This window comes from Schistocerca gregaria, chromosome 7 (genome assembly GCF_023897955.1).
Source record: "Schistocerca gregaria isolate iqSchGreg1 chromosome 7, iqSchGreg1.2, whole genome shotgun sequence".
NCBI classification, from domain to species: domain Eukaryota; kingdom Metazoa; phylum Arthropoda; class Insecta; order Orthoptera; family Acrididae; genus Schistocerca; species Schistocerca gregaria.
In genome coordinates, this window is record NC_064926.1 from 224,171,458 (window position 1) to 224,183,893 (window position 12,436).

The window sequence follows — 12,436 nt, forward strand, 5'->3', positions numbered from 1 at the left end:
AAACTCATCAGCATCCTTGCCGTTAGCTGAGCGAATTTCTCCGGTGACTGTCAACTGCCGAATGCCATGTCGTTTTTTCCAGTTTGAAAGCCAGCCTTCGCTCGCTGCAAACACGTTACTACCGCCAAGTAGTTTGTTAAACGCAGCTTGTTTTTCTTTTGTAATCGGGCCACTGACTGCGTTGTATGAACCATCTACAAACAGCTACGTTCAGTTCTGCATTCTCACTCTTTCGTATAACCTTCCGGTTTCCCACCTCACTATCCATTTGTGTTAAGTACAGTCGAATAACATCATCTTTATTTTTAATGTCATAAATAGTTGCTCGTCCAACATTGATCTCGGCAGTAATGACTTTCTGCGAAGAACCTCGATTTAACTTGTCTCAAATTTCGTTTTTCCTTGAGGTCTAGCGTTATGTATTTCCTTTTAGAAGACACGAGTCCGAACTGTAAAGAAAGTTACAATTTCAAATACAGTATATAAAGCATTGTTGCGAACGATAATTCATTGTGCACATGTTTTTGGATGTGCGACATATTACTGAGAGGCCAGATTACTGAGGGCCAGATTAGCGAGAGTCGAGCGTGTATTTAAGAACTGGAAGGCTTATAAACAAGTTAAGAAACTAGCAAGTAATCTTAGAAAAAAAAAGGAAGACCAAAGAAGAATTTAGCTAACAAAGGCACTTATACAAACGGCAATATATGTTACAGATATGAAGGAGACAAATTTAAATCCAAAATGGAACACTATAGCTATTGTAAAGCTAGCAAGAATTGGAAATAAAACATAATAGCAATATGACATAATACACTAAATGAAGCTAAAATATTGCGAAATGTGGGACAGCATACGGTAGAAGGAACAGAAGAAAAGGCTAGTGGCCGAGGTCTTTAAATTCCTAACGACTAGGTACCCAAGACAAAGAAGTGCGCTCGTAACGGACACAAAGGACCATGTAAAGCAGTTTCAGTCTCACAATGTACGCAACTCCTTCTGGGGCAGGTTCTGCAACGAAGTGCGACTGAAGAGAACAGCCAACCTCAAAGCTTATCAATTAAATGCCAATTCTGCTACGTTGTAGTACAGAAAACTATATCTCTCCAAAGTAGATAGCCGGTGTCTTAAGCTTACTCGCTTATTAAGTTTCCTAAAAATGAATGTCAGAGCGGACGAATTACAAAAGTCATTTAGTACAACTTGACCTATGAGCCATGAAAGAGAGAGCTGCTTCTAACTCTTTTAAAAGGTAGTTTCCAAAAATTGAAAAAATAAAATTTATGGCTATGGAAGGACAGAGAAGAACCGGATTCAGAAAAAGAGTAACAGTAACAACAATAATGGACATTTTATAGTATGAGAAGGCGAAATAAGTGTTGTATTCCAAGAATCTTTCGTGTGCTGTGGCCCATGTTATCTATCACTACAACACATTCACCTCACAAATTACTCGCATTAATGATACCACCACTTCACCAGCGTTTCCAAGGCCTCGAGAACCTGCACGAAGTACAGAAGCAATACTGTGAGCAATAGGTAAATAAACATCGCGTGGTTTGCCGTCTACAGCGAGTTTCTGCACTTTATCTGTTCGTAATTATTTGTCTAGATGTGAACAAATCCCCAATAGCTCTGACTTGCCAAGGAATATTTTGGGTGAAGGTCTACGTTAACACTTTTTATAGTACAATGAACGTAGAGGTCACGCAAAACTGGGACAGCCATATATTAAGCCAAAAATGAAGTCTTTATCAGGGTTTCCCAAACTGTGTTCCGTAGGAAGGGAGTAAAGGTTCCGCGAATAACTATTAATAAAATGGCGGTTATTCGATATTTTAACGATACTATTTTTTCAAATTTTGCTATGATTTCTGTGTTATTAGTTATGATTTGAAATTGAAGTAACTACTGAGTAAAACAGGTTTTGCTCATTTTTTAAAAATTGTGTTTACCTTCATAATAAACAAGTTGTATTAAAAAACAGGATTCTCAAAGCGCTCTGTCAGAAGAAAAGTTTGGGAACCCTTGGTCTAAATGCACTTCAGTTATCCGTTAATACCATAAAAAAAGTCTAACGATCTGAGCGGAAAGCAGCAGTTGAGCGTCTGTAGATTGAGCTAGCAGAGAAGAAAATCAAGTAGAAATTTGTAAATGGAATTAAAGTCCACGGGTAAAAAGCAAAAACTTTGGGGTTTGCCGATGACATTGTAATTCAGAGACAGCGAAGGCCTTGGAAGAGTAAATGAACTCAATTGAGTGTGGCCTTAAAAAGAAGATGAACATCAATAAAAGTAAAATAAGGGTAATGATATGTAGTCCAGTTAAATCAGATGATGAAAGAATTTGATAAAGTCTTGCTATCTGGGCAGCAGAACAACTGATGATGGCTGGAGTAGAGAATATACAAATCGCAGTTATGCAGAGAGAAGTGCTTGCACAAGGGTAACGCGGACAGCTTCGGACTGAATATCATAACAAGACTAATAAACGAAGGAGGCACCGTATATAGATGATAGAAGTACTGTCGCTGGGTGACTGTGAAAAAAAAACCATGAAGGACTTAGGCAGTATTGCACTTTGCCAACAGAATGGGGGAATAAAGCAAGGTCCGGTTACACTGATTTGCTCTGACTTATGACGCCATATTTCGAGAAAAGAGCTAGTTAATAATATACCGATTACATGTATCAAAATAACGACGACAAGATCGGCAATTAAGGTCCACAACAAAAAGCATGCGAAATATTTCAGTGAGCTAATAAAATGAGATTTACGGTACAGTCGCGGGAATGACAGGGTTGTGGGCAGGGACAAACTAAAAAATAAAGTTAATAAAGCCAAGATCATTCCAAGGCAACCAAAGAAATCTAAAAAATCGCGCATGCACAATCATCTAAGGAAAACAGAAAGAAAAAAATACACGAAACACACAATTGGAATCGTATAAATCTATTGACCTATATAGGTCACACGGATACCAGTATTCGTGCTCCCCTACAAAACAACTACATAATCGAAAGGTAACACGCACGAATTCCTTGATAATAAACCGAAAGAAATACATAAAATTATTATAATCGCACGACAAACGAAAATTAACAGGTCAAAACCACAAACAAGTAAACAAGTAAACAACCAAACACACTATCCCATCAACTGAATTATTACTTGCATGACCTCTATGAGGACAAACTTATTTCATATTCGCAGCGCCTTCGTGACATCACGTTCGAAAAAAGTCAAATACCTGTAAAAACCAAAATTGTTAATATCAATGCTGGTTTCATACACGACCGATTGGGCTATGTTCTTAGGTTCCTGGTTAATCTCACCTTCCAGAACCCTGACACATTACAAAACCAAAATTGTAAGAAACAACATGATAATTATAATTACAAACCGTTTCACACGCTACAATTACTTAAGTTGTCCTCTTAAGTTACTGCCTAATCTTACTCTCGGGAATCTTGCCTAATAGAGAAAGGTACTGCCAAATATCTGCGAGAAAAAAAATAAAAATACAATCACTACTAGTTGCTCTATCGCGAACTTCCGCTGTGCTCTCAGGTTCCACTCCACACACACCCTCATACATCACTACATATTTGGAATAAACAGTATAGTTTAGTAACAACGTAGAGTACACTACTCACTAAGGCAACCACACATAACATTTAATAACAGACTGCTTAAGACCTGCGCATCTTAAACCCATGACGTCAAACAGACGTATGGGTCAAAATAGAAGGATGGAATCTGATCGTCCTCTTGACCCCAGAAATGAGTTCTCTTTAGGTGACGAGGATAAAGGCGAAAGGAAAATTAACTTGACAGGATGTAATCGCAGTATTGGGAATAAGCATCAGGAGCCTGTCACATCTTGTAAGTATGGAATAATAATAATAATACTACTTCTAAGCGAAATGAAAGGGGACGAAGATGTGAAATCAGCAGTAGGGGAAGCGGAAATGAGACTGATTTGTTGAGAGAAGAAAAATTACCGTGTTTAGGTCAAATAGACATTTTGTCCACCTTGTGCGGCATACGACAAAGTAAAAGTCTGCAGTGCTGGTACGAAATACCCTTCCATAAAAACATGTTCAAATGTGTGTGAAATCCTATGGGACGTAATTGCTAAGGTCATCAGTCCCTAAGCTTACACAGTACTTAACCTAAACTATCCTAAGGACAAACACACACACACACACACACACACACACACACACACACACACACCCATGCCCGAGGGAGGACACGAACCTCCGCCGGGACCAGCCGCACAGTCCATGGCTGCACCGCCTAGATCGCTCGGCTAATCCCGCGCGGCCCCTTTCCATACACTTAACTGTGTCCTACAGAGCATATGCATAGGTACAGATACATTTTGCGCAGAGTTTTCCTCTTGGTACTTCTAAGAGTGCAGCTGCTATGATGCAGCAATCGTTGCTAAGCACACGATAATTTCAACAGATTATCAGGTCCTGCACCCTTACTTTGCACGTACGTGTGTATTGTATGAGCCCTAAGAAGATGGATCACAAAGTCATGTTATCATTAAACATTGGTTACTCCACAACGCGAATATGACCGTTAAAGACGGCTTTGCGTACGAAAATACAATTAGGCACTTCCACGTCTTTAACACAGTTGTTCGTAGAGGCATTAGTAACACTAAACATCGTTGGGTGTATCACTAAAATCTGGTCGTCTCCATTGAACGTATGCCACACAAACTATGTTCTTCAGTAGTAACTATAGAAACAATTTCTTAGTTATCAACACTGCAGTAGCTGAAGTTAAAATCTTCTGCATTATTAGGCCAAGTCATATTTTCTCTAAAATAATGGTCGTCTCACACCTCTCATGGGATCTTCCTCAGGATTTTCCAGTGTCCACTGCAGTGTTCTAGCAGTAGTGGACACCGGAAGATCCTGAGGAAGATCTCAGCAGACGCATCGAAACGTCGATTATTTTAGAGAAAATATGACGCTGCCTAATAACCCAGAAGATTTTAACTTCCATGACAACGAGGTGGAGGCTACCGTATCGTCTAAAAGCCGTAAACGTATTTTTTTGCATTCACTTAGTTGTCTGAACTTCTCAGTAGATAGCTGATAAAGTCAGCAGTTACCTCTCAAATACTGCGTTCCCTACAGAAAATTCCCACTAGCGCCTGGTTAAATTTGTGGCTCTTCGGTTGCCTAAACTGCTAAGTCTTTTAAAAGAATGGATGACGGAACGTTGGCGGTTTTAAATGATTTCGGGAAAGGTAGCAGATCTGTACCTAACACAGCTCGTGTCAAAGCATTCGAAGTCAGCGAATTCATGTCTAAATATTTCGTACAGCCGCGGACTGTCAACAGTGACTGTTGTTTCAGACAAGCATGTAAGCATTTTAACAGAGTTCGATTTCGCGGAGAAACCGATTTATTCCATACCTCACTTCATCCAAACAGGGTGCAAAGAGGTATTTTACTTGCTGTCACCGGAAGCGAATTTTTGTGCACTTGAAGCAGCCTTGATGCACTGAACAGAGACTGCGAGAAACGAACAACTACGTTATGATAAGATTCATAGTGTCCGAGGTAACTTACTGAATCGTGGCGCCGTAGCAAGGCCAAACGACCGCCGTGATGTTCCAGTGGGACATTTTTGCTTTGTTCAGCACTCACTCAAAGTGACATACAAAGACAACTAAAACACCGCCCTTCTACCCACAGATGGGCCAATTGGTACCGCCTGTCCATCGTATCATCCTCAGCCAATGGCGTCATTTTGATACGGTATGGAGGAGTGTGCGGTAAGTGCACCGCTCTCCCGGCCGAAGAGAAGCTACTTTCACCCGAATCTTACTGGGAAGTGATGTCCAGATGACGTGTTTTCCATACGGCTGGATGTGAGCATAAAACTCGATTATAGTCGACATATTAAGATTCTAGAGACGCAATGTTAGATTTTTGTTTTCGTATTGTAACTTGCGTGTCATGAGAGTATCACATTTCACGGCGACAGTGCATTGGAGATCTGTCGTAAATACGCCACTCCTGGTACGATCTGTTATAATATCACTTGAAGACATATCAGTGGCAAAAACCTTCAGGACATCGCAAGATGAAAGATGACAGAAGTACTGTACTGTAGTGGATAGGGGCACAAAGTTTACGAAGTAGAATTAGGTTAGCGTCCGCTATGCGCTAATATCGTTATATACAGCTTCGCATTTTCTCATTAATTCAAAAGACGTATATTCTGCAATGAGAAACGGGCAGCAACGACATTTGCATTCTTGCGTGACACAAATATTTGGCTTTTTCTTCCGAGTTTGTCACGATTTCCGAGGGTCCACCCGTAAACGTTACGGTGCTTCCGTAGAACTCGATGCAGGCACGAAACTCTATTACAGTCGACAAATGTTCTGGGCAAGTACGTCTTTCCAGTAAGATTGGGTTGAAAATTGAGGTGACACTAGTTTGTCCCCTCCCGGCCACTGTCGGTTTAACGAAACTGGGGCCGCTACTTTTCACTCTGCAGCTTCTCAATTCGCACTGGCCGGTCAGAGTGGCCGAGCGGTTCAAGGCGCTACAGTCTGGAACCGCGCGACCGTCACGGTCGCAGGTTCGAATCCTACCTCGGGCATGGATGTGTGCGATGTCCTCAGGTTAGTTAGGTTTAAGTAGTTCTATGTTCTAGGAGACTGATCGTCTCAGATGTTAAGTCCCATAGTGCTCAGAGCCATTTGAACCATTTTTTCAATTCGTATTTCGAGGCTGATTGGACCACATTTCGATCATTCCACCAAAAAAAAAATTTCCTGGCAGCACCGTGAATCGAACACGGGTCCTCCGCATGCCGCAGCGATGTTTTACCAGATTCCTGATATTCTCGATAAACTCGTGAAATGGTTGTACGGGAAAATCCCCACTTCATCGCTACCTCGGAGATGCTGTTTCCTACCGGTCGCGCGTCGGCTGTAACACCACGTTCAACATCACTTATATCTTGATAACCTGACACTGTACCAACGGTAACCCATCTAGCAACTGCGAAAAACACTTGTCTTATAAAGGCATTCCGACCACAGCTCCGTATTCTGCCAGTTTACATATATCTGTATTTGAATACACATGCCTATACCAGTTTCTTTGGCACTTAGTATTTATGTCAACGCATAATATGTTGCGAGTAGTGATTTGTTGTCCACTAAGCATCAAGCACTGCAGCAAATCGACTGTCTTCGTGTTCTATAGTTTTTGACTTGGGTGCGTATGACGCCAGTTTTTTTTTTTTTTTTTTTTTTTTTTTTTGCGCCCTAAAGCGAAACAAAACGAAACCAACCTCATCCGTGCCGCAAACACTCAGGGTCAAATCAGTCAAAAGAAGCCGGTACCACCCAAAGTTAAACGAGAGACGAGTAATGGTAGTTAGAAACTTCCTGAGGTATACATCACGGCAGTACCATGGTCCTGGTAGTATAGCTGCACAATGCCTCCCTCTTTGTACGATAGGCGCCACGTCAACTGAGCTGGTGGAGGAATGGCACACTCTTACAAGAACTTCTTACCACTTTGTGGCCAGCATGGGAGCACGTTGCAGATCATGCACTGCCATCCGTGGTGATGATACACGCTAGTAAGAACCGTGTCCAGCCTTTTGTAATATCCTGGGAACCGTCATAAATCGCGGTGACTTCAGTGAAATTATTGCCTTTGATTAAAATTGCCATCTCTTTTCGTCTCATTGCATATTACTCTCACATACTTTGTATAATATACCTTAAGTTTCATCGATCTATGTTCTTGACAGTGACACACGTGAAAGTTACTTTCGTCCATAAACTTTGCATATCACTGTATTTTTGAAGGAAATAATATATTGGATCAAGTTCCTGAAAAAGTATCTTTATGAAAAAGTAATGTTATGGGTCTATAAAAGTCAAAGCCAGCATTAGGTGTTTTACGTACTGAAAACATGTCAACGCTTGACATGATGCGAGTAGTGATTTGAAACAGATAATTACAGGCTGGTATTTATCTTTGATATTAGGAAGAAGAAAGATTTGATCGTGCAGTCAGATCACGATTTTTGTAGCAGGGGTAATAAAGGGAGCGCAATATAGATAATACTATCTAATAATTGTCAAGCATCAAAACAATGTAGTTTGAGATTGAACATTAATTTAGCGGGAGTTATCTCTGAGTAGGTATCGGTATTCATTACATATCTGTATTATTGGTGCATTTAATAATGAGAAACGAGTTGTTACGAAAGCCTCCGATTGACGTAATTATAGATCTGCAGTTCTTAAAGGGAAGGTCTAATTACTACTTGACGTCAATACAGTTTTTAGAAACATTGCAGTTGCCGACGCAAATTTTTTATTACTTATATAATTAGTCATGGATAACAGAAATTACGCCGAATTACATTTGTTTTCATTACATCACGTAGAAAATTTTATAGACAGAAAATCATTACTTTTGTAAAGATGTTGTTTGTATTAATACTTTTAAGGAGAGTAATTGCGTTAGCTAGTGTCGTATCATTTCATTCTTAAAAAGAAGAGTGCACCCTGTATAAAGCCGAAATCAAGCTACATGGCGCAGGTCTTAACGAACCACATAATTCTAGGAGGCTGCTTATAACCGTAAGAATTTTATGTAATGCTTCGCAAGGAGAGAAAGATGAGAGAGTAGAGCCACGGAATATTTTGGAATAGTAGATCATCCGCAGTAATAACGCAGGTACATCTTCAAGGAGATAGACATGTTCACTTCCCTTCATAATTTATGTATTGTCGCAAACGAAGTTCTTCATAAACAGTCATTCAAAATTTGGCAAGAATACTGATATCCGTTATTCCATACCTACTAAACTAGAAAAAAAAGACTTCTTACTCATTATTATAGCTGTCAGTGGCACAGAAACATTGAATATGCATCTAAAAAAACCTTTGACCATTTGCCCAATTATATAAAAGTCTGACAGGTAGCAAAACAGATCTTAAATCTAAACCACGATTATGTCTTCAAGGCAACTACTACTACACAGAAGAAATTTTATTTAAAACCTGGTAGCCCGTAAATAAACAAAAACTTGATTCTTAAGTGTAGTCAAATGAGTACGGCAGAGAAATGTATTCATTAACTTTAAAACTTATCATGTATACGTACGCTGTAAACTGAATCGCTCCACATAATTTCGATTAAAAACTTTCAAATGATCTAACTAAGACTGTGCTTGGCGGACAGAACCTCAGAAGTCCTGAGTGTCTCTTTGTTTCCTTGGATTCGCAACCCGCTAAAAGTCTCTGGCAAAACCCGAGACAAAGTTCCAGATGTCACGCTAACCTAACAGTATGTGTTGAATTGCTTTAGCAGGAATGCTTCGTCCGAAGCAAACAGACGGCAGCGAATGTCTTTATCGAAAGCCATTACACATCCTCCATAAAAGTCCGGTAACTCCCCGTATGATTTCCATGTTTTTGGAGACTTGACGAAAGACATTCGTTGGCGTTGATTTGCTTGAGACGAAGAAACTCACGGCTGTGCTGTGAAAACGAGACAGTGGGGAACATCCACAAGAGGCTGAGAAAAGTATATGGACATGCTGCTGTCGATCGCAGTACAGTTATTCGGAGGGCAAGCACGTTACGCGATGAAAGCGGGCACGGCAATATTGAGGATTGTCCTCGCAGCGGCAGGCCTCGTACTGCACACACTCCAGACAATGTGCAGAGAGTTAACGAAGTGGTGACTGCTGACAGACGCATCACAGTGAACGAATTGTCACGCTACGTTGGGATAGGGGAAGGAAGTGTTTGCAGAATACTAAAAGTGATGGCGTTAAAAATGGTTTGTGCCAGGTGGGTTCCCAAGATATTGACAGTGGCTCACAAAGAAACAAGAAAAACGGTATGCAGAGAACCTTTGGAACAGTACGAGAATGGTGAAGATGAATTTCTTGGAAGAATTGTGACAGGTGATGAAACATGGCTCCATCATTTTTCACCAGAGATTAGGAGGCAATCAGTGGAGTGGCATCATGCAAATTCACCCAAGAAAAAAAAAAATTCAAATCCACACCTTCTGCTGGAGAAGTTACGGCTACGGTGTTTTCCGATTCCGAAGGACTCTTGCTTGTGGACATCATGCCAATTCTGATGCATATGTGATGGCAGTGAAGAAACTTCAAGCTCGACTGAGTCCTGTTCGACCACATCGGCAAAAGCAAGATGTTTTGCTGTTGCAGCACAATGCACGGCCACATGTCAGACAAAAAACCATGCAAGCGATCACAAAACTCGGATAGACAACACTGAAACACGCCCTTACAGCCCTGACCTGGGTCCATGTGACTAATATCTCTTAGGGAAACTGAAAGAATCTCTTCGTGGAACAAGGTTTGAAGATGATGACTCCATTGTGCACGCTGCCAAACAGTGGCTCCAACAGGTTGGTCCAGAATTTTACCGTGCAGGTATACAGGCGCTGGTTCCAAGATGGCGTAAGGCAGTTGAGAGGGATTGAAATTATGTGGAGAAATGAAAATATTGTTCCTAAAGGATGTATCTACACGCTGTTAAACTGTCAAACATGTAAAGTAAAAGATGGATTAAAAAAAAAAATAGTGTGCATTTCTTTTGGAGTGACCCTCGTAATATCCGGAGTACCATAGAGAAGTGTGATAGTACCCTTGCTGTTTACAATATATGGAACTGATCTAGTAGAAAGCATCAGATGCTCTTTAAGGCTATACGCAGATTATGCAGTTGTCTACAACGAAGTAGCAACGACAGAATTTGCAGAACGACCTGCAGAAAATTGATGAATGGTGAGAACGTGTCTTGAGTAGAGCTTGGGTATCTCAGTCAGTAGAGCACTTACCCACGAATGGCAAAGGTCCCGAGTTCGATTCCCGGTCCGGCACACAGTTTCATTTCAGCACACACTCCACTGCAGAGTGAAAATGTCATTCAACAGCAACAGATCTCTCGCCAAGTAACACGTCTGCAGCATGGCGAAGCAGGAACTTAAATTTCTCCTGAGCCTGTAAAAACCATTGCCAAATTGCAACAAAAGGTGCAAGCTGATTGGGGCAGTACATCTCAGGATGCCATTAGGCACGTTTATGATCGTTTCCATGCGAAAATACACGACTGTGTTGCCGCCAGGGGGAGCGGGGAGGCCTGGGGGATGCGAGTGTTTGGGCACCCCTTATTGTGACGTATGTTTCATCTAGTCTCAATTTGTTATATGTAATCATATACTACTACAATAATAGAATACCTGTGTTGTGTACATAGTTCCGCGTAGTCAGCGCGTACAGAACTTTGCTACTAGAGCTCGCCCCGCTAAGCACAACAGCGCAGGCGCAGCGCTCGTCCGTCTCCGCACTACGAGATGGCGCTGTCTTAGAGACGGACCAAATTCTGCTTCCGCCGATCCGCGTATTAATATCTAATGCAGCCATTGAGATTGCTACTAACGTAGAACCCTTTCTCCTCGCGGATCACACTCGCGCAGTTATACCTGAACGCGCGAGGTATTATAACGAGTGTACAGGCCTCCGATTAGTCAGTCTGCATTAGTCTGTAGTCAAGTATCAGTCTGCGCCTAATAATTTTATCATATTTATCATATTCCTGTACATAGCTATGAAGAGAAATGTATAGACACTTGATATATGAGAATAAGATTAACGTACCAAAACCAAAGGAACTTCAGATTGTCAATTGTAAACAGCATCCAGAATCAAGTTACACAATATCTATGATTTTCATTATTTTAATAAATGTGTGTGAAAATAAACACGCCACTATAAGAGCACGAGACATATTGCTGACACTCGCCTACTTTGTTAGAGCGACAAGTCAAATAATCAGATGGTGTATGTACCGAAGGTATAACAGTACGCACACCACAACCTGTCACATCATTTGTCAATAAAAGGGTCCAGTCCTTCTAGGGACTGCTTTCTTGTTCCGCGGCACTTACACAGTTTGGACAATCCGAATGCTTGTGAAAAGCTACCCAACGAACTGGCAAAGATTCTTGCGACGACTGCTTGGTCATGCATGGTTATCAAGCTCGCAGCTGGTCGTGTGTACTCACTCATCGCCGAGGCTGATGCCGTGCAGCAGGACGAAGCCGATGAGGCAGACGATGGGCAGGCACTTGACGAGTGTGGCCGCCCACGACGGCCGCTCCACCGGGATGAACAGCACGAAGTAGATGGCCACCGTCTTGAAGAACGGCACCAGCTTCGGGCCCACGCTCTTCAGCTGCAACAAAAGAGGCAGCGCCTTCTTCTGAGCTGTTCTCTGATATCGTCAACGGGTTTAACTGCTCTTACCAACTTCTCCTTTGTCCCCAGTGGCCACACAAGGCTTCTTACACTACTGGCCATTAAAATTGCTACACAACGAAGATGACGT

The 12,436-nt window shown here is 41.5% G+C and overlaps 1 protein-coding gene across 2 annotated transcripts in view; it reads right to left on the reverse strand.

The window, feature by feature from the left end:
• LOC126282266 (lysoplasmalogenase-like protein TMEM86A) overlaps window positions 1-12,436 on the reverse strand; it is a 437,733-nt gene that overhangs the window by 67,599 nt on the left and 357,698 nt on the right. For both annotated transcript variants that reach the window (XM_049981876.1, XM_049981875.1), the window contains exon 2: window positions 12,114-12,283. In XM_049981876.1, the coding sequence (XP_049837833.1) occupies window positions 12,114-12,283 (170 nt within the window). The remainder of the gene's footprint in view (window positions 1-12,113; window positions 12,284-12,436) is intronic.